This window comes from Empidonax traillii, unplaced genomic scaffold, assembly GCF_003031625.1.
Source record: "Empidonax traillii isolate 1590-97213 ecotype Southwest subspecies unplaced genomic scaffold, ASM303162v1 scaffold219:size747757, whole genome shotgun sequence".
Taxonomy (NCBI): domain Eukaryota; kingdom Metazoa; phylum Chordata; class Aves; order Passeriformes; family Tyrannidae; genus Empidonax; species Empidonax traillii.
The window spans coordinates 504,585-532,180 of record NW_020955412.1 but is presented as its reverse complement, the minus strand read 5'-3'; the positions used below and the strand labels follow the sequence as shown (position 1 = coordinate 532,180).

At 38.8% G+C, this 27,596-nt stretch overlaps 1 protein-coding gene across 2 annotated transcripts in view; it reads left to right on the top strand.

The window, feature by feature from the left end:
* COG6 (component of oligomeric golgi complex 6) overlaps positions 1-13,617 on the top strand; it is a 53,616-nt gene extending 39,999 nt beyond the window's left edge. Inside the window, exons 14-19 of one of the 2 annotated variants that reach the window (XM_027887700.1) lie at positions 613-744; positions 1,294-1,461; positions 3,366-3,473; positions 5,002-5,055; positions 7,488-7,567; positions 11,133-13,617. In XM_027887700.1, coding sequence (XP_027743501.1) covers positions 613-744; positions 1,294-1,461; positions 3,366-3,473; positions 5,002-5,055; positions 7,488-7,567; positions 11,133-11,280 — 690 coding nt within the window. In that variant the 3' untranslated portion in view covers positions 11,281-13,617. The remainder of the gene's footprint in view (positions 1-612; positions 745-1,293; positions 1,462-3,365; positions 3,474-5,001; positions 5,056-7,487; positions 7,568-11,132) is intronic. The other variant, XM_027887701.1, reaches the window with a different exon arrangement.
* Positions 13,618-27,596: the final 13,979 nt, after the last annotated feature.

The window sequence follows — 27,596 nt, the reverse complement described above, 5'->3', positions numbered from 1 at the left end:
CTCTTATCTTTGATGTGGGCCTGCATTCCGGTTTGTGCAGTCTCGTTGCAGTTTATGTAGGTGTACTTGAGTTAACTTGTGTACAGTTCATTTGTGTACTGACAATTTAAGGTACAAACCTGCTAGGGATAAGACTGTTGCATTTGTGACTGCAGCTCTCAGACCTGGCATCACAGGGGCAGTGCTATAGTATGGCTCTGATCTCCCAGAGCTCTGCCTGCGCTAGATTCTCAAGTGCTCACAGGAGGGCTTAAAGTGAACTCTGTGGTGCCAACAACATGGCTACTCTTTGGCACCTAATCTAGTAAATGTATTTTCTTTCCACTACCAAAGCCAGTAGTGTTTGAGTGATCATAAAATAGGTATAGTCTGAATGAAAGGATAAATTCAACATTGCTTGTTTGTCACCAAATGAGGTGGTTATGCTGAAAATTGCAGGCAGTTATTGTCTGAAACATGCTAGATTTGTCCAGTATCACACTACAGTTCTTCTCTGCATGGCTACATGTATTTCTGTTATTAGCTGGTTGCATTTGTGCTAACAGATTGGATGGTGTTTGCTGTAAAGGAAATTAATAAAAAAAACCACAAACAGATAATCTTGTTCTTCAGGTTGAACTCCCACCTCCTGATCTTGGCCCAAGCTCTGCACTAAATCAGACACTTAACTTGCTACGGGAGGTTCTGGCGTCTCATGACTCATCTGTTATTCCACTGGATGCCCGTCAGGCTGACTTTGTGCAGGTACAAGAATGTTTGATTGCTCTGTGTGTGTGAAGAGGAGGAGGGGGTTGGGTAAAGGATGTGTAAGTTAATTTCAGTGCACAATAGATAGGTGGAACATTAATCTTTTTGTCTGGTCCCATTTTGGAGCTTTCCACCAAACCAGAGTTTGTAACATGAATAAGAGGGTGACTAACAAAGTGGATAATTACAGTACAGTATGGAGTGCTACTCTTAACGCAGTATCTAAATTCTCTTATCCAATTACTACTCCATTAAGTAAATAAATCCTCAAGATTGCACAATTACCAATTATCTAATCTGGGTTACTCTTTCTCCTGCTAGGTTGGAATCTGTTCTTCTCAGGTTTTTATACTTTCCCCATCACTGTGATAGCTGATCACCTGCTGACAAATCCAGTAGAAAACTGTTTTCACAGTTGGAAACTCTCATTCCTCTTTATTCTGCTTTGGGGAATAAATACGTGATAGAGACAGAATGAGGTTAGAAGCCTTGTGTGACATGACTTCCTCCCTCCCCTCCCTCTTTTCTATGTGTTTGCTATTTTAGGTTCTGTCTTGTGTGCTGGATCCGTTGTTACAGATGTGTACTGTGTCTGCGAGTAATTTGGGCACAGCTGATATGGCAACCTTCATGGTGAATTCGCTCTATATGATGAAGACTACTTTGGCTCTCTTTGAATTCACTGACAAACGTCTAGAAATGTTGCAGTTTCAGGTAAGCTTTAACAGCCCCAAAAGAAAATGAACTTATTACTGATTTTTTCAGGCTGTAAGTTGTGATGTGAACGTATTTGTCTTTTGATAATGTTGGCTTTGGGTCAGTTCTAAATTAGGGAAATGGGGTAAGAGAACTTCTTATCAGAGACCAGGAGCAAAATAGCATCTTTCATTTTAAACAGACAAAAATTATTAAAAGATTTGGGTTTGTTTGGGTTAGTTGCAGATAAACCCAGATCAGTGAACCTTTTCATTATCCTAATCAGTCTGATATTATTTATCTGCAAACTGTGTGAGAAATAGCAAATGGGAGTTGAAAGCTCAGTCAAATAGTTAGTACTAGATCATCATCTATTTTGTACTAGAACATAGTGTAGCTGACGTAACTACTTCAGCCCTGCTTTCCACCTCTCTTTTGTTTGGTGTCCCCTAGTATCCCAGGATAGTAGTTCATGTATGGTATCATTTTGAAATGGAAATGTGAGTTTAGAAACTGTTGACTTGTGAAAACTTGGTCACTGCCCATTTTTATTTTGCTACGGGAACAAGTTTGCAGTATATCTCAGGAGAGCTTTTGGAGCTGGAGGACTTGAAAAAAAAAATCACAACTTCTTATTTTAAGGGATGAGTAAGGATGGGCTGCGAGCCATTTTTCACCTTCTGCCCCTAATCAGAATTTCTAGCACCTTCTAGTTCTGAAACAAACCTTACCAGACAACCTCACCAAACTGTCTAGGGTATTTCTAATTTCTGTTATCAGCATTCATTTCATGGTAAATGTTGCAATTGATTTATTCTTCAGATAGGCAGTAGAACTGTATGTATGCATTTAATACCATTTGCTTTCTTCAAATGTTTTTAAAATACAGGAACAGACTGAAAAAAAATCTTTAAGATTATACATAAGTAGGTTATTCAAGTGAAGTTAGAATGACATATTTAATAGGAGAAAGATTTTTTTTTCTCAGTAAGACAGTTAAAATCTCCAAATTGAAATATTAAGATTTTCCTTCTGATTTAAAAAGGAAGGTGTGTTTTTCTAAACAATTTTAGGAAGTAGAAGGTGAACTCTTAAAATATCAGACAAAGAAGTCTTAAATTTTACTAGATGGTATTATATTATAAATTTTTTCTTTTCTTTAGGATTGGAAGAAAAAAAAAGAAAGAAATGTGGGGTAGTTATCTGTAAAAATTAAATAATAATGTATATTATTACATTATCACTGAGACTGCTCAAACTTAAAAATGATTGCTGCTGCTGAGACTGGATTTAGGGATTAGGCTTCTCTGCAAAGTGAAGATTATAAGAGTATTTTACATAGTTAATATAACCTTTTTTCATATGGAGATAATTAAAAAAATTGATAACTAATTTCAGTCTCTGCTGTTCTTTCAGATAACTTTTTTCAAATAAAGGTTTATGAAAATTGAATTTAAAATCAATACTGATTATGATTTAGTTTATTTTCCTTATAAAAGACTATCTCGTTCATTATAGAACTGCCATGCTATTGTCAATACTTTCAATAAGAGTTGGATGATTTTTATCACATATTTTCAAAGAATTATAGCAAAATAATTCCTGTATAGGAATTTTTAAGATCAGGGCTATAGTATTCTTTATTTTTGGTGCTGTTGTATTCACAAATAAAAAAAAAATTAGGTTCTTTTATTAGTCAGATATGAAAGAATTCTTTACATTTGTATCATTGGCTCCTTGTAACATGGGAGGTGTAAATGGGTAAAATAATTATGCTCTATATGTAGTTTTTCTTTATTTGTTGATCACTCTCCCTCTTATTTGTATTTTTTTTTACTTACTTGTTTCTACTTCTTTTAACCCCAGAACTTGTTACGTTTAATCTGCTCACTTTTATAAATACTTTATGCTTAAAATTTCAGATTGAAGCTCATTTAGATACACTCATAAACGAGCAAGCTTCCTATGTGTTAACAAGAGCTGGTCTAAGTTACATATATAATGCTCTGCAGCAACACAAACCAGAACAGGTAAGCTTTTATAATTTACATGTTGATGAGGTACCACATACTTGCCAACCAGTAGAATTTTGGCACTAATATTTTTGCAGATTAAGGTTTCTCTGAAAGCAAAACCTCAGTCATATCTGGGTTTTTCTTACATGGAACCAGGACTATAGGACAAAGGCACCTTGCAACTACAGCTTTCCCCTACATCACATGTTCAGCAAGCTTAGCAGGTTTGTTCTGGAGCAGTCCTTCTCTGCTGCTTATCTGTGCACCATTGACCCACTCCATGCACCAATGATAGCCTGTATGTTCTCAGAATAACTGTGTAGGTAGTTTAATACACTTCAAAAAGTGTCTAAGTCACGCTGGCTTTAAAAGACAAATTTTGGGTAGGTATGCCACCACTTCCATAACACCTCGAACACATTAGACCTGCTGTGCATGTGGCATTCAGCTTTCTTCATTGCTTGCTATAGCACCACACATGGAGTCAATAGATACCTGCATACGTTAGGTAATTGCTGCTTTTTTTCTTCTGTGAAATATTGGCAGATGAGTTTAGTAGTAATTTGAAAGTTTCTTCTTTTGTCCTTACTCATTGATGTAGCTATTCTAGTACCGAGGCAGTGAGATTCATAAAGTGAAAACTTGAGATTTCTTAGAGGGAGTTGAAAACTTGAATTCAGAGCTCATGCTCTCCCTTTCTTTTGAAGTGCATTTGCTATGTGCCTATAGGTGTTAATATAGCCAGCCTTTCTTCCCTTCAGCTGTGTCTATGTCCTTTTGTGATCTTTTGTGAAAGTGAAGATCAGTGTTTTCTGGAGAAAGCAGAACTCTGCTGGAGAGCTTTATGTTGTTTCTTCAGCTAATAATTTTGCATAAAATACCCAAACTCAACAGATTTTTATGTATAAAGATGAATAAATAAATGTGTAAATAATCTGACTAATAAGTTAGTTTTCTATTCATGAGCCTATCTCCTGTTCTAAAACTAATTTCAAGTCGACTAGGGCAGGTTGTTAATGGCATGTAGCAGTTTTCATTTATATCTGTACAACTGTCTGGCTGCAGAAGTGATGTCGCAGAACTTTCTAGGGGGTTAAACAGCATTTATTTATACACTGAATTGCCATCCAGCACAGAAGATTTACTGGGAAGCAGGTCTGAATTCTGCGTGGTCCCAGTACAGATAAATAGAGCAAAGTTGTCCTCTGTAAGTCTAGAACACTAAGGGAATGTGACTAGTTTGCAGTTCAGTTTTTATTCTAAACCTTGTGGAAGGTTAGTTTTGACCTTATTTAATGGTGAAGAAGGAAGAAAATTATTTGAAAGGACACGTTAAGAACTCTATTTTCACGTTTTAATTTGAGAGTGGTAGAATACAAGTGAACTGTTAACAGCATTTCAATACTGATATGGTGATATAGTTTCCAAACATCTAAAATCCTGTAGCACGACCAAATAAAAATGTTCTACTGAACTGATTGTATTGTTTATCTTTTTCTACATACTAGTGTGACCTTTTTTTTGTTTGACTACTGATTCTTAGGGTCCTCTTTCAAATTTGTCAAGTATGGATTCCGTGTCCCTGAAGGTTGCAATGGTAAGCATTTTAAACTTTAGTATTATGGTGGTGATGCTGTGACATGGGAAAGAATACTAATAATTATGTGATGTACTAGATATTCATCTAACCAGTCCTGCTCCTTAAGAATAGCTAAATGACATGTCTGCGAATACTTTCTTAATTTGTAGTAGTTTGACCACTTGAAGTAATAAATACATGCATTATTCCTGAAAGTGTAGTAATAGAATATTAGTTTCTAAGCCTTGAGAAACAGAATGTTACTTACAATAATGCTATCCCATGAGTCATCTTAAACTGCTAAAAGCAAATACTTAGCTCTAATTAGTTTTAATCACCAAAGATTCTTTTTTTACTTCTGCTTTGAAATATAGGTTCTGCTATCATTTATAATTTTAGTCCTAAGGCTTTGATTTTATGCAAATAATTCAGCTTCACTCAGAAGTTAGATGCTGGCTATATGTCACAGTTATCTTTTTTAAGTTGAAAGCTACAATATATTTTAAAGCATATTATCAGCTGATATTTTTTCTTGGAGTGTGTCAAGGCTATTTTGCATAGAGATAGCAATATCACAGTTCAGTAGACAATAATGTATGATCTGTCACTCTTCTTCCTTAGCCAAGTTGAGCTTTATTCTGAAAGTTTACCTGTAAAGGCCCACTCATCCAGCAGTGCATGTATACCACCATGAAAAAAGGACTTTTTTAAAGAATTTTTTTTTAAGATTTTTTTTTCATTTATGTTGAATCCTAATGTGTTAGTGTAGCTGCTTTTTTTCTTTTCAGGTTTTTAACCAGTGATTCTCAAGCTGGTTAGATGAACAGAGCTCTGGCACAGAGCACTCAGTGTTTTACTTAGATCAGCATGCATTCTCATTAAAATTTATAAATTTTGCATTTAAAATATTTTCTATTTATCATGGCCTTGTAGATCAACAAGGACTTTAAAGGCTGTAGCTTGGGGACCTTATCTTTAAATTTTATATATATATATGCAGTTCTGTTATCTGTAGTGGTACAGTAGACAAATAATTTCACTTAAATAGTTAGGAGAAGAATCCAACTGTTTTATTTTCTTCATTACTTAATATCAGCTTCTGTGAAAACACTTTAACCAGAACGGAAGCAAGTGTGTTGAAATCAAACCCACATAAGTCCCATTTATCAGCCTAATCTGTTGGTTTCTGAAACCAATAGATTTAACTGATAGGGTTTAAACCAGGAGGGAGTACTTTTAGGCAGATTCGCTGCCTCCAAATTATACTTGAGAGTTTTCCAGGTCCCAGCTTGCAAAAGCTGTGCTAGAAGTCCATAACACCCTCAGTGAAAAACTCCCTTACTTTCCAAACAAGGGCAGAATCCCCCCCAAAACATACTTTGTGAGAACTGTGACTTCGTTAGTCACTTTTGCTTACATTTTGCACATTTAAGTGATGGATGGATGTGGGTTTTAGGGTTTACCAGCTTGAGAATAATCATGCAGTGTTGAGGAAGGTTGCCACCATTAGATAAACTTGCCTAGGGCCCTGCCTGAGTATGTAATGCAAAGGATGGAGATTATACAGTTTTTATGGGTAACCAATTCCGTGTTTGATGACATTCCTGATGAGAATTTTTCCTCTCACTATCTAATCAAAACTCTCCTTAGTGTACTATGTATTCAGTATTCCTCATGTTTTCATCTCTGAGAAGAACTGGTTTCATCTTCTCTATGGTCACACATTTGATGATACATTCACAGAAGGGTTTGAGTTGGAATAAACCTTAAAGACCATCTTCTTCCTGCCCATGGCAGGGAGGTTAGAACACCTTCTACTACACCATGTTGGTCAGGGCCCCATCCAACCTGGCCTTGAACATTTGCTGGGCTGGGACATCCACAGTTTCTCTAATAAATTGTTGAAGACAACAGTAATGTTCCTTCTTAGTGTTTTCCTCTCCACACAGCTAGAATCAAAGTACTGCACTTTTTTTCACTACATTACATGACGGGGGAGAAGGAGGCTTAGAAGCAGTTTCAAGAAGCCTGAAGTGGGTGATTTGCTCTTGGTTTTCCCAGCGTAAGCAGTGATTTCCTGCCAAAACGTAAAAAGAATCTTACAACATGTCTAACTTGGACAGAGTAGATTTCTCTCTGAAGTGTCTGTATTCCCTCTGTACTGAAAAGACAAGGTCTGATCTTCAGTGATGTGTGTGTATACCTGCACCAACTGCACAGGAAGCTTAGATGGATAATTATGAAAGCTGGATTCTCTTTGTTTGCCCTCCACTCTTATTCCTCAGAAACAAAGTTTTAGAGGTGGAGGTGCTGAAGTTAGACATTTATTTTGGTCTATTAATTTCTACCTTTATTAATGTAATGACTTTTCAGAAAGTTGTGTTTTTTACCTATTTTCATATAAGAGGAAGGTGTTAATATGTTGCTCCCATATTCTATTCCCCTCCCAGGCTCAGTTTGATCGCTATCTGTCTGCTCCAGATAGTCTGTTAATGTCCCAGCTGAATTTCCTTCTGAGTGCTACTGTGAAGTAAGTACCTTACCTTTTGTATTTCTATTATGCTTGCACAATGATCAAAAAGATGAATTTGATTAGGTTTTAGTGGATCGTGATGAGAATTCACAATTGTGTTTGCATTGTCCTTCAGGTCACAATTCTGTTTTGTTCTGACTCCTCTTTTTGAAGAAGGAGTGAGGAGTATGTAGTTCTGTAACTTTCTGAATTAGTTACTCTAGATTTAATAAACACCATCAAAATGAATTACATTCATCTATTTTGAACATGTTCTGCTGTGTTGGCAGTTTTTTGTCAACTCAGTTGTAAATTGTTTTAGAACTATTTTGTAAGCTTTCCAAAGACAGATGAAATATGTAATTCTCCAAGATTTCTTTTATCCCCACTGCTTTGTCAGTTCTAGGATTTTCAACTTTGTTGTCTTCTGTTGTAGAGTATTGGCATTCTGTCTCACTGAATATTGTGCTGAAATTATTTTACTTTTCACCTAATGTATTTTTTTTTAAGTGATTTCTTCTTTGAAGTATGGAAGTGAGAACTTTATTATTTATCTCTTCTCTTGTTTTTGAATATAACTGAACCCTAAGGCTAGGGAAAGTGCCACGAATTTTTTCCGATTAAATGTGAACCACATGAAGACTTTCTGTAGTACTTAAACTCAGAGAATTATATGCTGCACTGATCAAAAACTTTTCTTGATATTAGTTTTCACACTTCTGTGAAGAGTGCAGGTAACAGAACGTATCAGAAACTGAGACTAGCACATAGGATTTTACATAATGCAATAGTAGTTGGAATTTCATTACTAAGACCTGTTCTCGTTGGATTGTATTACAGCATCTTGCAATTAAAAAAATACATATGTCAAGGGAAAAATAAATATTGTTAGGAATTGAACAGAACAGTTCAATTGGTAGGTACCTACAACAATCAGCTAGTCCAGTTGCCAGGTTCTCATGCTGTATTGCTCAGGTTCTCCTCGTACAAAGACTTCCACTGTCATTCCATAGAGCTGGTGCATGGCTGGGCACAGGGAATGCTGGTGCTTTTCAGCAGGCATTGGGTGTCTCCGTTTACCATTCCCACAGCTCAACTGGCAGAAATGACCCTGCTGTGTGAGAACTCTTCTGCTCCTGTACAGATCAAACAGGGCAGTAATGTCAGTGAAACATTACAACTTCTGCTTCTTGGTGTCAAGCTGTTAGATCTGTATTTTAGCCCTCGTTTTTGTTTTTTTTTTGGTTTTTTTTTAATGTGAGTCTATTTAAAAGTCGTAAATAACAGTAAATGTATTTTGAAAGCCTCAACTTTTCACTGCTAACACAGAATCAATTTTAAGAGGTACACTGTATTATACCATAAAGATTCAGGCACAGTGGAATTACTTGAACTTCATCTTCTGTCAGATGAACCAAGATAAACTAGTCATGTAGGCACTCTTTGCCTTATCCCATTGATAAACTTTTTAAACCTCTCAGTGAAGTTGAAGCTGAATTTGTATTATCTCGCAGCAGTGGGCAGTTGAGAGGTAAGAGGGAAGGCTTGCGTGAGGATGGTGGCTACAGCTGCTACAACTCAGCTGACATGCAGAAGTTTTGAACCTGCTATAATCAGTGCTATAAGTCCATTAGCCTTCAAATGTGTAGCTTTAAACACAAGCAATCCTTTTGAAGTTAAAACATCTATTTGCAGAGATGCATCCTTGTAGAATCTCAGTCTTGATAGTCAGTATTTTCTATAGTAAAGAAACCTTGAAAATTCAGAATTTTTTCAAAATTCAAGCAAAACGTTTTAACTGGAATTAAAATTTTAATCTCTGGCTATAGTAGTTGAAATTTTCAATTCTGAAGACATTTTCCTTGAAATCAAATAATTGTGATCCACAGTTGTAGTGGCTGAGCTGGAACCTTTGAGGTCTTTGTTCTCAGAATCAGAACACACGCTTCTGATAAGGGACCAGTGTATTACATACTTACTGGCAGTATCATTTAAGCTTTATGACTCTGAAGAACATTCCTTCCAGCTTTTGCAAGGACATGCTCTTGTCTTTCAAATTCCTTTGCCCATTTAAAAAGTCTTAACCTATGTATTTATATGGTTGTTGGTTTTGAAAAGCTCTTTTCATTTGTGTTAAATCACAGAAACTGAATGCTAAAATTACTATTTTTAGAAGGTGCTGCCATTTGTGTTAGTGTTAAAATGTATCATGTTGTTATGGCAACTGAAATCCTAATGTACTGATTAATGACACTGACATTATTTGATGGAAAGACTTGTGTGATGCTGTTCAGTCCTCTGGAATATTTTAACAAACTTTTTTTGTTTATTCATTTGATACAATAGTTTTATACAAAATTCACGTGCAATACTTTCTTAAGAAAGATTTCATGTTACAGTAGCTTAGTGATCCCAGGCTGAGACCAGAGACAGTTGTTTTACCTGAACACCCTGAATATATTTGCCTTATAATAGTGGATTTGGCTTTGCTATGATAAGGCCAGTCTCTTTTTCAGGTATTCTAATAACCTAGTAATACTGGCAGATGATGCTGTGTATTGAAAAACTGGATACTGTGTGTCAGAATAAAATGAAGGTTTGGTCTTTTAATCTGCTTTCTCCTAGCTTCTGTTCCTTAATGTTTCCTGTAAAGAAAAAGTTTGTTGTGCTTGATCTTTGAAATGTCTTTAACTTAGCAATTCCAAACGGTGAATTCAGCTCTGATTTTAGTGGATGCAGTTTTGGTGTCTTTGTTCCTTTGCTGCATATTACAGCTGGGCTGAATCTGGATTTGTGGTTACCTTGGTTTCCTCACCTTCTCCTGTTGTTCCACTTTGCATGGGTTTGGCTGTAAAATAGTTGTAACTACTGTTTCTGATGACAAAAATGCATCTGCAACTGTAAACACATCACCATGATGATTAAAGTAAACTGATTCAATGGACAGTGTAAAATAAAATTATTAGGTTGTCTTCAAAAAATATTAAACTTTCCAGTTAAATTTAGCATTCAGTGTCTCTGTGTTGTTACTCGTTTAGGTCCAGAAAAATAACAGGACAGAGACTTCATAGCATTGTTGGTAAATGGTTGAGTTTAAATCTCTGACCTCCATCACTCCTTGTTGACTGATTATGTGATCAGGTGCTGTCAAGATAAAGCACGTAGAATATATTTGCTTGTGGATGAAAAAAGTGTGTGTTTACAAGGGCCAGTCAGAAACCACAGGAGGTAGAAGGTAGATCACTAAGTTTATCAGTCTTTTAAAAGATGCAGTGGATCGTAGGTGGGAAACTAATGTATGCGAGTTAAACCCTCTACTAGTTTTTGCTTCATTGTAGAAATAAAAAAGGTAATTTCTTGGTTTTCAGGATCATATGTGAGTTTATCTGTACAATGCAAAGAGAAAAAAACCTTTTGTTTCGAAACTTTGAGCTGTTTTCACAGTTGAAGTAAAAGCGCTTTTTAATGCAACTCACACTGATTTTTAATGTGCATTTTTAACGTCTGTCTTTAATTCCTTGTATGTAGTAGAGTTATATTCTCTGTGATTTGCAAATTATGTTGTTTTGTTTTGTTGTTTTAGAGAGCAGATAATAAAACAGTCAACAGAACTGGTCTGCAGAGCTTACAGTGAGTTATATGCAGCTGTGATGGATCCTTCGAATGAATATAAGGATCCAGAAACCATACTACACCGATCTCCTCATCAAGTTCAGGCACTCCTTTCTTAGTCTTGCTTCCTCCACATCTATCAGAATCCATAATTCTGTATTTGCATTGAATTGTTTTTCTGCTTTGAATTTTGATGTGTAACTGCATAGTTAAAGTATGTAGGAATGCAGTTTTGTTTAATCTGCTTGGCAGAAGTCTAGTCTTTCCTGTATCTTTGAATACTTTGTATAGACCGGAAAATAGAATATAGATTAAAAATTATTTTAATGTTATTTCTCTGATGGGAATGGACCTTGATAATGTGCGATCTCTTTGAAAAAGGAGAAAAGCTTTTTCCTTGCTGTACATAATCCTTTCAGCTACAGATTTAACCAGTGTCTTATGACCTCACCAATATTTTATTTGCTCCATTGTCTGTTCTTTCATTCTTTTTCTCAGCCTATCATCAGTAAACACTGATAACTGAAATTTTAATACAAGTAATACACTTTGAATGACTCATGCATTACTTTTGAAGTTCATAAATCATTTCAGAATACTTGATGCTCTTTTGCAACTCCTCTTGATTAAATCTTTGAGTCAAAATTTGTGTGGCTTTTTTTGGAATCCATTATCTGTGTTTTCTGTAAGAAAAAGAAATGTTTGTACTACATGCATGTACATAACCTGGAAGTTAATGCTTTAAATTATTTGTATAATTTTGTTTTACTAGAAGGATTTTGGTTTAGTGCAATTATTCAGTAGGAATCCTTGTATCAGTTGAAACTTGCTGATCTCTTAAGGCTGGGACCAATAACAATGTAGGTTAGGAAAGTGGCTTGCATAGCAGTATGGCCATTTCTCCTTCACATGTTTATGGTTTTTGTTCTGCTTCTTTTTATGCACAGAAAAAGTCCATCTGCTCTAGTACAAGCATTTATTCAGTTCATAATCCACCAGGATATTTTCATGGTTCACATGTCTGCAGTGGTTTTTCTAAAAATGATATTAAAGTTCACTTGTGGCAGCTACAGGTTGCTTTGGGAATTATATGGGAGAACCAGGGTGTGCAGATGTTCCAGACTGATGCATAGAAAGCCATAAGTGAAGATTTCATTTCTTTCCTCCTTTAGTGCAGAGCTGAAGCTACTCCATGTAGAAACCCTGACATTACAGAGTTTTGATGTAGGGGACTTTGCTTATAGGAAAAGACAGAAATAAATAAGTAGGACACTTGTTCTCTGCTGGGCCTTGTGATAATTTTCTGCAACTTCCTTAAACAAACATAGTCTTCTTTTAGGAAAGTATTGTTAAAGAGAAACCTTCAGGAAACAAAGTTATGAATTTGTGACTAGTTCTTTTGTTGATTTGGTTTTTTAAAGATAATTTAAGCTAACTGTTTTGTTAGAAGCATTTCACTTATTTATATCCCTCTTTGCTGTTGTATGAGTGCCTCAGAGTTGTAACAGTGGCCTGAGTTTACTCTCACATTAGATGTGGCTTATTTTATATGTATCAGGGGAGAGATGAGCAGTCATTCATATTGAATAACTCATTTTATTTTTATTAGTAATAATATTCCACATATAAAATATATACTTAGTGTCAGCTAAGTCTGCAGTTTAGTATATGCTTGCAAAAGAGCAAGACATAAGAAAAGCAGCAGCAATACATTTTAGCCTCTCAGAAGACTCATTGCACAAAATACATCCAGTGCACTCAGAAAGCAGCTTCTTTAGTAATACCACAGTAAAGCAATAGCTCCTTTTCCAAATGGGTGTAATTTGCTGGTATAGTAGAAAAAGATTTAAAAGTGAAAGTGTCCCTGGAGTTCTTGGATCAGGCATAAATCTTTCTGTAAATATGAATGTTTGATTTCTTCTGTTAAAAATCTCTAGACCTGTAAGACAAAAAATTCTAGAAGCTTAGAAAACCTCTAATGCAAAATTCTACTCTTTTACCAGGTAATGCACTTTATATTACTCAGATTTTGCGTTACCATAGTATACATTCAGGTGGCTGTTCATTGTTGTTTAATAGTGTTAATATTGCTTAATATGCCTGTAATTATTATCTAATAGATGAAAATTACATTGGTTGTGAAAGGACTATAAATTAACTTGATATTAGATGAACATACTCGTAAGAGTGAACTTTCTCCTGAAATTACGCTCAACCTTGGTCTCCAATAATCAGTCAGTAGTTTGCATGAGGATTAGTAAGAAGTTGCTTCCTATCTTTGATTCCATGTAGAGACTTACCCATGATTTTGTCTTTTCTTGATAAAAATGCAAAAGCTATAGAAGTTGTAATTTAGGCAAATTAAAGTCAATTATTTATTTTGGTCTGTGCAATTAAAGTAAATGACCAATGGTCACAAATGAGAAAGGACATCAATAAAAACATTTGATTACTGACTCTGTGTTTCATGTTGTTATTTCCTCTTGCTTGCCTTTCTAAGAGGAAGAAGGAAAATGTGATTAGATTATGACCTGCTTTTTCTAGCTTGGTATTTTTGACCCTTATATTTTAGAAATTCCAGAATTTCCACACCAGGAACTGTAAAGCTGCAGTCCTCTGATTAGATGGATAACCCTTCAGCTGGATGACCCAGAAGCATTGCAGTAAATGGAATCCTTCTGAGTGCCAGTACCTGGCCCATGTTCAGACCAGTTACTGGAGATCTGATCTGAGCATCTCAGTTCATGAAGAGATGCTCCCCTGGCTGGGCTGAGTCAGTCATCCCTTCTGCTGCTGTCCTGGAATACTTTGTGTGGAGGGCCATGCCTTAGAGAGTGACTCTGCTACTCTGGGCTGGGCAGTGCTGTGACTGGGGGAGATGGGAAAACAAGGGAGGGTTTGAGCACTGCCCATAGGCAGCACTACTGGCATTTGACACTCTGGCAGCCCCGCCCTGAGAACAGATATGTTGTCTGGTGTGACAAACACTTTCATGGGAAATAGGAGAGCTGGGTTCTGGGCCAAAGGAATTTGGAATTGACATCTCTCATCTTCCTGGAGCACCCAACCCTATGAATGTTGTGTAGTCTGAGATGGGGCAGGTGTGTTTCTTCTCTTGAATTTAGCAGCTGTGCGTAAATGAGTGCAAAATATGGGAGGCAGGAGATAAAATAAGCAAGGAGGAGTTTGGCCCTGTGGCACAAATATGAGGGCTCTCCTGAGGACTCCAAGGTCTGAATTTTCCTCCATTTGTTATATAGGAACTTTATCTCTGACCTTCAATACATGAGTCCCTGAAACAGAATCAGGATCTCAGGACTTTATTGCCCACAGAATATCCAGGAAACAGCAAGGTACAGAATTGGGTTTGGGTTGGAACCAAGGTGGTTCATCGGCAGTGGTGGCAATGCCTATGTGTTCACTCCTGTATGTCCAGTTTTCTCCTCCCTGCTTTATAAATGTTCACACCAATATGGAAATGAAATATAAAAGTCCTTTTAATTACAGCAAGTACAGAGCAGCCCAGCAATGGTGATTTTTTGCTTTGTATTATAGGAAAAGATAAGCTCAGGGAGGTTTGGAAAGGTGATAATATATGTGTTTTGCAGCATTTCAGAGTGCTCCTCCCTGTTCTCTAAGATTTATGACTCTAGCCCTGCATTTTGTCTGTTAGACCCAGTTGTAGTTATTTTTATTAATGTTTTTGAAATATGTGTTGAAGAAAAATAGTTTCAGAACTGCTAAACTTTTCCATTCACTTAAAAAACTCTATCTGTTCTTTGATCCCTTTGCTTGCCTTGCTGAGTCACTTTGTGGGCAACCCAGGGGGTGGGAAGCTTATAAAATTTTGAAAATTAAACAAAGAGGTTAGACATATTTCCATGAGTGAAACACACCCTCCAGAAAGCAACACAGACATGGGTGTGGGTATATTTGAAATCCACTGTCACCTGCTTCTGAGGGAAAATGCAGAAAAAGAGACATTTGCTTATGAGGAGGGCACCCATCCAAAACAGCTCTGGTAGGGTTAGAGACTGCTAATGGATGTTAAATTGATGTTACGTTTGAACAGTTCAGAGAATTTTCAAGAGTCATATAACTGAACTCTCTCCCATATTAAAATTACTTGTTAAAAGTTTCCAGAACTGCTACATCTTTTCCCCACCAGTCTTAAGAACTTTGCAAACTAAATTTCAAGCCAACCCTGCAACTGCTACACCAATTCTAACCCTTGAATATTTGGAGTAAAATGAGATGCTTTGAGTCACTTGGGGCGTACAAAGCAGTAGTTGAACTCAGAGCAAATGTGTTTCTTGAAAGAGTTTCAAAAAATGGGAAATTAATATAGTTTGACCTTGGATATGTGTCCTGAAGGGTAGGAGAGGCAATGACCCTTCATGTTGCAGGGCAGGTCTCTCTGGTTGTCCACTGCACAGCAACTCTGAAGTAAACTCAACACATTGCTTCTGCCTTGGTCCTCAACACACTGTTTATCCACTCAGAGATGGTGTGGATAGATCTTCAGCAATTGCAGAAACCTCTGGTGCAAAGCTAAGGAAAGACAAAGAGCAAAGGAGCCCTTTACATCTGAAAATGCCCTCTTATGTACGTTACTGTACATATTTTGTGTACATTAAGGTCTAATTGAGGGTACGACCCCTTCATGCTACAGTTTTCACACAGACTTTGCATACAATAGAAAGATGAACCACAATGGCTTTTCTCTTAACAAAAAGAGTTTATTTTGACTACCCTGCTTTGGCAGTAAGGAAACCTTGATGGAGCAAAATATGGCTGAAAGGTGTTTAATAGATTACTGCAGAGCAGCTGACAGAAAAGAGACAGTTGCATGTTTCATATCCAGACAATGAAGCTTTCATTTGCTGCCTAGTTCACAGATGTGGTATTGTCAAATTGCAGGAAAATGCCTGGCAGACTGTATCATTGACTATATTTAGTGAGGGGAAAAAAAATCAGAACACACTATTTATAGAAGCCACACAAATAAGTACAGAGTTCTTATCAGCCAAAGATAACATTAGTTGTGATTTATAAAAGTAATCTTTATTTTATGGAAAATGGATAATAAGGTATAATTTAATCTTTTGTGAATGTAATGTATATTTCAAAGGGTTCTTTTTTGTCAATAAAACCATTTGTTGTACTTGTTAAACTAATTAGTCTTGTTACTGTTGCTTAGGACAGGATAAAAGATGCCCATTAACAAAAAAGGGGAGGAAGAGATGGGTTTGAAAGTTTGTGAAATATTTTGTACTCATTGCAAGCCAGTCTTCTAATCAAAGCAGGTTTTGCCTCTCACTACGAGCCTGTGTTAACTGAGTTTGTACAGATGATACATTTTCCTTTTTTAATTCAAGAAAAAACGGATTACCCTAAAAATTCATCAGGGGCTCCTCTGACTTCCCTGGGTACCAACATGAGCCCTGGGTAACTGGCATGAACCATCAGCCACACAGCCAAGTGCCAGCAGAGAGGGTGACAGGGAGGGTGATGTTCCTGGCTACTTCTCCCCGCTGTTTGCGTTTTTTCCACCATATGCAAACTCATTCCAGGAGTTCACAGAGAAAAGGAAAAGGGAAGAAAATAGAGCTGTCTGGGTGCGTCTGGTGCTGGTCCTTGGCTGGCCACACACCTTTTGCTGGCTGAGGGCAAGTTTTGCAGGGCCAGAGCGTGGGACTGAAGCTGGGTTGAGTCTGGGCTCTCAGAGAGGTCCTGGCAGTGGTGCCAGGCTGCAGAGGCACAACATGAGCTCATTCACTGGATCTGCAGTTGACCTTGAAAGAGAGTCAGAAGTGGGTAAGAGTCAGAAGAGGACACATATTTTATTATCATCATTTTTTCCCCCTTTTCCTCAGTGTTTTTGATGTCCTTGCTTGTAGCCTAGCAGCCTCATGAACTTTTAATAGGAATTTATGATTGATTTTTAGAAGATCATAGAATCATAGAATTAACTTGGTTGGAAGAGCCTTTCAGAGCCTTTCTGTTTGGAAGATAACTCTTAAAAGACTGGCAAAGCTATTAAAGGTCTTCACCTTTAGAAATGGCTTAGAAAATTCTCCTCAGAAACGACCAAATTATGGGGAAATCCTTAATGAATGGTCTTGTCCCTATTGTCCGTACCAGTTTTGCACGGTCATCCCAGTTTCTTGATTCTCTTTGTAGAAAATCTCCGTTGTAGGAACTGTCCACATGCAACATTTCTGAGTTACTGCTACCATTTCAAATTTTGTTGAAGACAAATCAAAGAGTCTTGGAGGAATTATTTTGCTGTAGCATATTTTGCACCGGATCAAGTTCCTATCCCTCCTCCAGAGGTTTTGAGCCATTTTTTTAATGTCTTTTCTTCACCTAGGCACAAAGCTCCTTGGAGAAAAAAATGTGAGCTTTTTCTGTGCCATGCATCGTATTCCCATGGCTTTCTAGTGTAGCCCAGAAAGTCCTGTTGAGTATTAAACTGAGACCACAGAGCAGCAGTGACAAACCATCTGGAGGTGAGCCCAAGGTGGGTACAGTGGGTAAATGCAGTGACCACACCAAGCACGGGCACTCACTGCCCAAAATCAACCACTGCTGCTGCATGGTCAGGGATGTTGAGGTGATCACAGCAAGACACTGGCTGTCATGGTGTTTTGCCTTTCCTATTGTTTCCCCTTTTCCTCATAAGGATGGCACACTGCTGAAGCCAGTGGCTATAAACAACAGCAGTCGTCACTTCCCTTGATTACTAAGGCAGAGCCCAGGGAAGGAGGCGATCTCCACACATGAAAGTGCAGATTCTGCTCCAGTAATCCCTACAGGGCAGAGGAAAATAGCGACCTTTCTTTTAAGCTTACATTTTTATGTAAACACTGAATGATGTGGCTTTTACTTCAGGGAATTGATGTGGACTGAGAAAGTTGCAGAAAGGTGAGATGTGGTATTTTTTACCGTTATTTTTTCTGCCCTGCAGAACCTGTGTTGTCTTTTGTAAACAGGTGAGGAGGTGTCTGGTTGTGAACATGTTCTTCCTTTTTCTTCTTGGAAATCCACTCTCAATTAGTCCGGAACATTAGATAAACCGGTGCTAATGAAATAAAAGGGTTTATTAGGTTACACAACGGTATGCAGTGGCTTAGGGGACAAAGTCAAATATTTACTCAGGATAACTTTAGTAAAGAAAACATCCAGAGAGATCACAAGTGAAAGAGCTGAAAATAAAAATTTCATCTGCCAGGTAGATTTGTAAATTAACTAGAGGAATAAATAATATAAGGGTGTTATGCGCAGAGCAACTTTCTTTTTTTCTGACTCTCCACTGCAAGTCTTTGCAGTTACCTCCAAACACCCACTATATGATTGAACTTCAGCATCAATTCTGCAAAGCTCTTCAGCGTATGATTGAGACCAAGTGATTTCATGGGAATGTAAACATGTGTACTTAACTTCATGTCCAACAGGTGCCTGAGACCCAAAGGCACCTCTTGTTGAGGGCATGGCTCCCACCAATGTCAGCATCACAGGACTGGGTGCTCAGAGTGATGCCTTTCTGATCAGGTCAAGAAAACTGCTTCAGAAGAGGTTAACTGTGCTGTAGAATTACTTACCTGCCCCCACAGACAACACAGTGGGGACCAGTTTGGAGACAGCTATGTGCAAACTGGAAACTGAGTTTGCTTGGGTTGGCATAGCTTTAAGTAACTAGAGATCCCAGCATGGCCTAAAATACCCTTAAATGCCACAACCACAGCAGAAACAAAATAATTTGATGGGCACTTAACCAGCCAGATACATACACACACTCCGTCTGTGTTTTCCTGGACAGAATGTGTAGGCTGTGACCTCTCCAAGATCTTTTTGGGCACTGTCCTTCTCAGTATGTCCAGGATGTCATGAGACCTCAGCTCTGCAAGTCCCAGCCATGGAGTCCAGCTCATGAGCAGCCTACTGCTCCACATTTCTTACTCAACAGCTGCCCTGTGAGCAGCTCAGGTGTTTGCACTGACTGCAGCTGCTGTGTGAGTATGTACAGCAAAAAATGAGGCCGAGACCCTCTGGTTACCACTGTCATCTCCATTTGAAAAGTTTAACAGCCAGTAGAGATGGCTTATCATGATTTTCTCCCCTCCCCTGAAGTTATATTTTCTCACCAGGTAAGTACATGCTTCTGAGAAATGAGAATGGGCCAGCCCCCGTGTTTCTGAGGTTGATTTTACTGATTTTCTGAATGCAGAAATGCGATGTTTTTAAAACGTGCCGTTTGTGCACTGGGATACATAAACAGAAAGATTTTAACTTAACCCTGGAAGTATTTTGTTCAGTCATGATGTTCTTGTTCTAGAAAAGTTGCTACAAGTATTGTCTAAGTGGAAACTAGAATCAGCTCAGAGCTCTGTTACAGGTGACTAACGTGGGTGGGGCAGCAGAAGGCGAAGCAGGGGAGTGCCTGGTTTTTTCATAGTTTATATCTTCAGTAAGTTCCTGATGCTGTAGAAACTTATGCTCACAATTCATCACATGAGTAATCCTATTGCATATATATGTTTCAAATTCAGCAGGTGATTTCAAATGAAAGGGACATCTGAATATGTTCTTGTGAACTCCATTCCACAGTCATGTGAGAGGTTGGAGCTGATTTGAAGTTTGGTCTCTCAACAGAGCCACAATCTTGGAATAACCTCTAAGAGTGTACCATCACATCTGAGCTTTTTCTGGCTGCAACTGAAGATGGAGAAAAAACATTCTTCTGGTCAAGGGCTGAACCCAACAAATGTGGTTAGAGGAAAACTTCCAGTCCAGCTCTCTCCATGGAGAAGACCACTGACAGATCCAGTTTTCAACAAACCAGTAGAAAAAGAAATATTTTTCTTTCTGAATTTACGTGTGTTAAAAGTAAAGCAAAAATTTTTACATGTATATTGGCCAGTATTTCCACTTTCAAAAGATCTCCCATTAACCTCAGTAAAACTAATCTATTCACAGCATTTTTATCCCATCATAAAGGGAAAAAGAGGCAAATTTAATAATAAATTGTGTTGACTTGGATATTGATGCTACTTGGTGTTAAAAGAGCACAGAATGTGGAAATTCCCAATAATGGTTCTTTTCCAAAACAAAGGAGCACAAAACATGGAAATCCCCAGGTACGGTTATTTTCCATTTATCTGCTTTCCAAAACATACTTTTCAATGGTCCACATATTTAAAGCATAATCTTCACTATATGTCCTGATTTCTGCTAAGCAAATGGAAATACATGAAATGCTGTGAATTTAGATCCACATTTTTATACAATGCCCGTTCTTTCTAGTTTCAAGACATAATATATAGAACATTTGCAACTTCTCTTTGACTCTTCTATATACATATTGTTTTTCAGAGTCAAGCTGTTAAAACAACAGCCTGTAACTGATTCCTTGTGAAAAATCTTAACTGCAGTAAATGATTAAAAGCATGTTTTAGTCCAAAAATCATGAAGGAGAAAAAAGCAGGAGAAAACAACATGTGCAATGTATATTTTGAGTGCAACAGAGAAAGAGTTAGCTTAAATACTTTAATCAGAAGGTCAAAAGCGATGTGGTTTGGCAGTTTGTATCATACTGCCTTTAGATTCCAGCTCCTGAGAACAGGAAACTCTAAAATCACAAGTCAGTAAAGAAGAGATTCAGTGGGATTGGAGGAAGCATGAGGGACAGGAGCAAAGAAAGATATATAGCCTGCAGAAAGATGTGACGTGGAAAATTCTCACCAGAAGCAGAGATTACTTGAGGCAGAAGTTAAGATACAAGTGGCTCAGAAAATGTTACAGGAAGCTGCTCTAGACCTTGATGGCAGAGTGAAAAGACAGAGGAAAGGCTGGCAAGCACAGATAAAGGAGGCAGTTACAGCCTGGGCAATGGAGACAGGGACTGTGCAGGGGCTGCCAGGACATAGGGAACAAGGGAAGGAAGGATGTTTTTGCAGATAGAAGGAGACTGTTTCATCCATGGTTTGGTGTGGAGGGCAGGGAGTGGCAAGATCAGAGGGTGCTCACTGAGCAGTGAAACAGGAGAAAACAACAGGGAGCTAGTTATTGTTACGGAGTGAAGGATCATGCCATGCATTAGAAACGGCATTGCAAGAATAAAGGCTTTTCAGGTTTCAGATAATGACATTTCAGACAGGCCCACCTATATCAGAAATGTCAGTACAGTATATTACAGATGCTCACATGCCAGGCACAAACAAACAAAAACCCCTTTCATTTAGAAAACACATGAGTCACGTTCACCTTTCCATAAGCCTACAAGCCATGCAGCTGGCAGAATCCTTGTCCCTGTGGCAGTGCTGCAAGCTGTATGATGCAGCCTGCAGGTGAAGGAGACAGTTGGGTCTGTGCCTGTCCTATCTGTCCTGCATGTCCCTGAGAAGAACACGTAGGGACTCTGGAGAGCCTTGGAGGATGCTTGGGAGAGGCAGTAGAGATGCACTATGCCATTGGGACCCTTTCTGCTTTGGGCACCAGCACTAGAAGTTAGTGAGCTCTGTGGGAAGAGAAGTGAGAGGAACAAATAGACTAATTGCCCTACCTGAGCCCCAACATCCCTGATGCCAATGTTTGCTAATGATGTGGAGCTGTTTGCTTGGAGCAGGGGGACAAGTGAAGGAAAGAGCCTGTAGTGGAAACCCAAAACAGCAAAGGAGGAAATCTGGGTTTCTTTCCTGATTGTCAACACTGGTGGGGAAGTCACTTAATCTCTGTGCTTTGATTCCCCTGCTCTGGGTGTTTTAAATAGCTCGACCAGAGTCAAGATTAGGCACAGCCCCCGGTGGGGTGAGAGGAGGCTGAACACAGGCATGTGTGAGGAAAGGGCCTCTCTGCTGTGCTTTCCCATCCAAAATCACAGCACTGAATAAGCAGATATTTTACTACCCCCACATCGTCAGTCTAATCTAAATCTTTCTTCTCTATTTGGGCCCTTATCTGCCAGTAACCTGCAGAAGGACAGCAAGGAGGAGGCTCTGCTTGGTCCTCCTTGTGCATCCCCTTGCATCTGCTTGCAGCAGGAGATTAAATCTGCTTATCTGCCCTTCTTACTCTGCCTCCCCAGCAGTGTCATAGATGGATTCCAGATCACTGCCCTCATCTGAAACACCATTTACCAAAGACTATGAGGTAGTAAAGGGGTAATGATAGTTGTATGCTAAAATACTAAGTGAGGTCCTAAAGCCAGAAAAAAAACACCTTGCATTAAAATTAGCTCAGGTCTAAACCTGGATGTGTGCCTTCTGTGGATGACAGCTGCAGGGATATAAACACATATAGGGGCACATCTTTAGCCCTACTAAACATTTACCCAAGGTAATTGCAGCTTTAAGGTTTTGCTTATATTTTTGCTGCATGTTTACTGAAAGAGATTATTTCATTTTCCACCTAGCTAGATGAAAGTTTTCACTGAGAGCTGTATCTGACGTCTAAATAATTGTTTCTTGTACATTAGAGAGAGAACTGGCTTTCTCCAGCTTTATGTACTGCCAGTCCATCCTACAAAGACATTGTCAAGCTGGTCACAGGGAGTAGAAATGGGGCATATGGCACAGATATTTACCCTCACCTTGGTTGTCCTTGTAAATCCTGAAGACCTTTTACCTAACAACTGAAGATTTGTTCTACATTATAACACTCTTTTCCTCTTCTCTTCTGGCCTTATCTTTTCTATATCAGAATTACTTGGTTCCCTTTATTTTGTCACTTTGACTCCCTTCTTTTGTTGCTAATGCAGTTTCCCTCTTTTACTTCACTTCCCTTGTAAAGCCTCCTTTGTGCTTTTTTTCCAGGAGCCTTGTCTTCTATCACAAATTGCAGATCATATCTTTTAGCCTTCTCCCATAGTGGTTGATTTTAATCCTTAGTCCTAGTCACTAAGTGGATTGCTTTCATAAAATCATAGGCATTTGCACTGGGATTTTAGCCTGTGCTAATCTAAGTCATTCCACTATTAGTCGTTTCAATCAGTTACTTTTGACTGTGAAAAATCAGGTTTGGGATGGATTTTCCTATGGGTTCTTTCCTTTGCAGAACAGGAAGGTGGACTGTCTATAAAAGGGGATTTATTTTTTAACCCTCTCCTGTGTTTTGGATTTGTTTGTTTGTTTTGATTTATTAGTTGACTTGTTTCAACTGCCACAAATCCCAGAAAAGAAGGTTTTGAATTCATTTCCCTTTCTTCTCACAGCCAGCAGTTGCTCAAGCCCTTTCTCCTGTTCTCTGTCTCTTGGCTCCTTGCCCATAGGCGCTGCCTGATTTCTTTAACACTCTGCACTGCACCAGCTAGTACAGCACTTCCTTCCCTAAGGCCTCAATATCAAATCTCTGATGCTCTAAGCACCATGTTCTTCCTCTGCTCAGTAGGCTGTAACTTCACTTTTCAGTGGCTCTTCTATTTCTTTTTCACTATTGCTTTTACTTATAGACATTTTAGAATATCAGTGGACTTCTCAGCCTGTCTGTACCGGTTGCATCTTCCATTTTGTTTTGGTGGAGTTTATTTTCTTTTTTGTTTGTTTGTTTGTTTGTTTGTTTTGCTGTGTTTTCTATATCTATACCCTACAACTCACACTGGTGGAAATAGTCATGTTGTAAAACCTTGTTGCTCCCTTGGATCTTGTGCAGCTGAGTATGTGTTCTCTTCATCTGAAGGAGAATATAGCGTAACCAAAAAAGCTATAAAGAAAGGCAATTAAAATGACTAGGAGAATGGAGCAAACTGCTTATGAAGAGAAGAGAAACTGAAAAGCCTGGATTGCCTCAATTTGGAGAAGAGAAGGCTGAGAAAGGATATGACAGAAGCTTAGAAAACATGAAGGCAATAGTAAGGGGAATAAAAAGCTATTGTTCACCTGATCCATCAATAGCTGTAGTGTGGGCACTCAATGAAATATGAATGAATTTATAACAGAATTAGCAAGAAAAATTTTACATGGTAAATACAGCAATGTGGGAGATGGACAGTACCATCAGTTGCAAAAAACCTCATGAACAATAGGTCAATAAGCCGATCCTAAAGAAAAGAAGCCAGGACATACCCTCTGATGTCCCTAATCCTACAGTTGTTGTATGGAGCACTACAAGGACAGTGGTAGCACCAAGATTTGTGTGCTCTCCCCAGAGAGCCCGGACACACAGACACTGATCTAATCTAGGAAGGCATTTCCTGCACTCTCCTGTCTTTCCTGTTTATTGCTAGAGATCCTTAAACAACAGGACTCTCGCCATTCAGAGAGAAGAAAGAAGAGCAGGAGTGTGGCCTTTTGGGGTGGATGAATGCTCAGAGTTGGCAGAGTTAATGGGAGACAGCAAAATTTCGGAGGGCTCAGGTTGGGACTGAGATACTGGGATGCTGAGCAGCAGAAGGCAGAGGGGGAATGTGCTAGTCAGAGACTGGAGCCTCACTCCACTGAGTGCTGAGAGCAAGTGCATCTCCTTCCACACTAAGCTATTTTGTTAGATAAAAACTGCAAGACAGGAAAGACTGATTTATAGTTTTGCCCTGCTACAACTCATTGTGGGTTGCAGCGATAATGAAAATAATCCAGAAAGGAAATATATGGTGTTCCTAAGAACTGATAAGAAATAGACTTGCTGTGTGTTAAGGAGAAAATTTGTTGCACACAAAAGGTTAATTTCTGATTAAAGCCAGTTTCTGGTTTTACCCAGCCTTCTTGCATGGGCTGAGGAGGGCTGCTCACCTCCTTTGATGTCAAATCTCTAACCATTTCGTGCAGACAGTACAAAACAGGGAGAAGTGGCTGATACACCAGGGGATTACACTGCTCTCCAGAGGACTGTGAAAATGGGCTGGCAGAAACATGAAGGTCAAAAAGGAAACACAAAGTCCTGCACCAGTGTTAGATTCGGTCTGACCAACTCAAAGGCAAGTTGACCGAAAAGGGTCTGGGGGTCCTGGTGGGCACCAAAAAGAACATGAGCTAACAATGAGCCCTTGGGACAAAGAAAGCCAACGTTACCCTATGCTGTAATAGAACTAAGTATTCCCAGCAGGATGAGGCAAGTGATCCTTTTCCTCAGCACCAGTGACCATACCTGGAGTGCTAGGTTCAGGTGTGGCCTCTCTGGTACTAGAGAGACACAAACATACTGGACTGAGTCCTGGGAAGGACCAGAGAGATGAGAAATGGACTGGAACAGCTGAGAGGCTGAATCTGTAATTCTGTTAAATATTATCTATTCCCCCTCGTCTTTAGCCTTGTCTCTTCTCAAACTGTAAGCAATTACAGCCAGGAACAATCCCTTTGTATCTGATACCTGAGAAATACAATTGTAATTGAGCATATAATGCTATTATAAAAGCACCTTTTTCCCTTTGAATGGATGCACTGTAGTGCCACAGTATGGAAATCCAGTGAATACATCCATAGAAGTTAAAGGGTAGGAAAATGATAACTGAACAAGAGAAATGAATTTATGTTGTCTGTAACTAAGCTGTGGAAATCAGAAGCATAGAGGTGGCCTGACCCAGTATCTCAACAAGTTTTAAAGCACCACTGGACACATACAAGGTGAATAAGAATATTGGAGGTTTGTCATGGTGAACAAACATTGTGCAAGACAGATTTTACTTCATGTTAAGAAAATCTCCATCCCATAATGGGGCTGGAGACCTTATGTAAAAGTGGACCACTCCCCTTTGTGAAACCCTGACCCCTCTGCTTGGTCCTTTCCCGAGGCAACTGTAAGCAGGAGGGGAGTTAACTTTAGGTCTGGTCCAGGATGGTAGATTTGCAACTCTGGTTTATTTGTAACACAAAGAATGTTGAAATATGCAAGCATATAATCAGTAACCAAAGAATAGTATTTTTAAAAAGAGGAGTGGGGTTTTTTGTTGTTTTTGTTTTTGTTTTTTGGTGGTGGTTTTTTGTTTTGTTTTATTTTGTTTTGTTTTTTTTTTATGTAAATCTCCTTCCATTGTCAGCATTTCTGCATGATTCCTGTTTACCTTTTGCTAGGGAGTAATTTCACAGTCAGTTTCAACTAGTTCATTTTCCAGAAACCCAAACTGAAACTTAAAATAAAATTGACTTCTATAAAGAACTCCAAAATATGCACAAAATAAGAAAAAAAGGAGGGAAAGTTTGCCTTGAACCCTGATAAAGAGGCGAAGTGTAATACTGCCCTGTTCCCTATTTACCCGGTTCAGCAGGCAGCTGCATTTGGCCCTGCCAAGTGAAAACAGCAGCAAAATGTTCCTGTTTATATTGGGGCTTCTTTAAATCTGTTTTGGCGGCTGTTTGCTTAGCTCTAATTTATCAAGAAAAAGACACCGGGAAAGAGTGGTTCCAGTTGAAAACCTTGAAGCAGGGATTTTTGCTGGCATCAGCAGTGCCAAACAAAGTTGTCCAAAAAGCTGTCCAAGGCTCAGCCAGAACCAGGCATTGCTGATCTCTGCACACCAAGTCTGTGGGAATGGGGAGGTTAAGGGCTGGACACAAGCCAGAGGTTGTAAAAACAGGACACTTGACTCCTGCTGCTTTATTGCAGACACTTGTGTTAGCCTCTTTCTCTCCTACAAAAAAATGTTTCATCTGCCTGTGTTACTTAAGACCCACCACTGGTCCCAGCACCAAGTCCCTTCACCACTGATCCCTTCTGTAGCCTTTCTATCGTCGAAAGCTGATGGTATCTTTTTAAACGCAGTTCCAGCCCTCGTGCAGGCAGGAAAAACAAAATCTAACAAACAAAGAAATAATTGAAATTCTCCTTTCTTAGTATTTGAGCCGTCAGAACATTAGCCCTAGAGAAACTGGATACCTTTCACTTCAGCACTGGGAGGGGAGGCACTTTTATCACCTTTCCACATCATGACTGAGGATAAATTAAAAAAAAAAAAATAGAAAAGGAAAAGAAATGCTTCAAATTGAATGAATCCTCTGGAGGTGCTGCAATTTGTCAGGTTAGATCAAAGTTTTCTGAAACTTTTGAAGCATTTTCAGATTAAAGACTTTCTTGAAAACTGATGTCACTCTGCTGCTGGCCCACACAGTGCTGTAAAACATAGCTTGAAATTCTTTGTGATTGGACAACAGAGAAAGATATCTGCACCCCAGGATGTCATTATCGAGTGCACCCTCAGCAGATTTGCAGATGACACCAAGCTGAGTGGTGTGGTTGACACACCTGAAGGACAGGATGCCACACAGAGGGACCTGGACAAACTCAAGAAGTTGGCCCATGGGAATCTCACAAGACCAAGTGCAAGGTGCTGCACCTGGGTTGGAGCATCCCCTGGTTCATCAGGCTGCCAGATGAACAGATTGAGAGCAGCCCTGCCGAGAAGGACTTTGGGTCCTGGTGGATGAGAGGCTGGACATTATCTGGCAATGAGCACTCGCAGCCCAGAAAGCCAATCGTATCCTGGGCTGCACCAAAAGCAGTGTGGCCA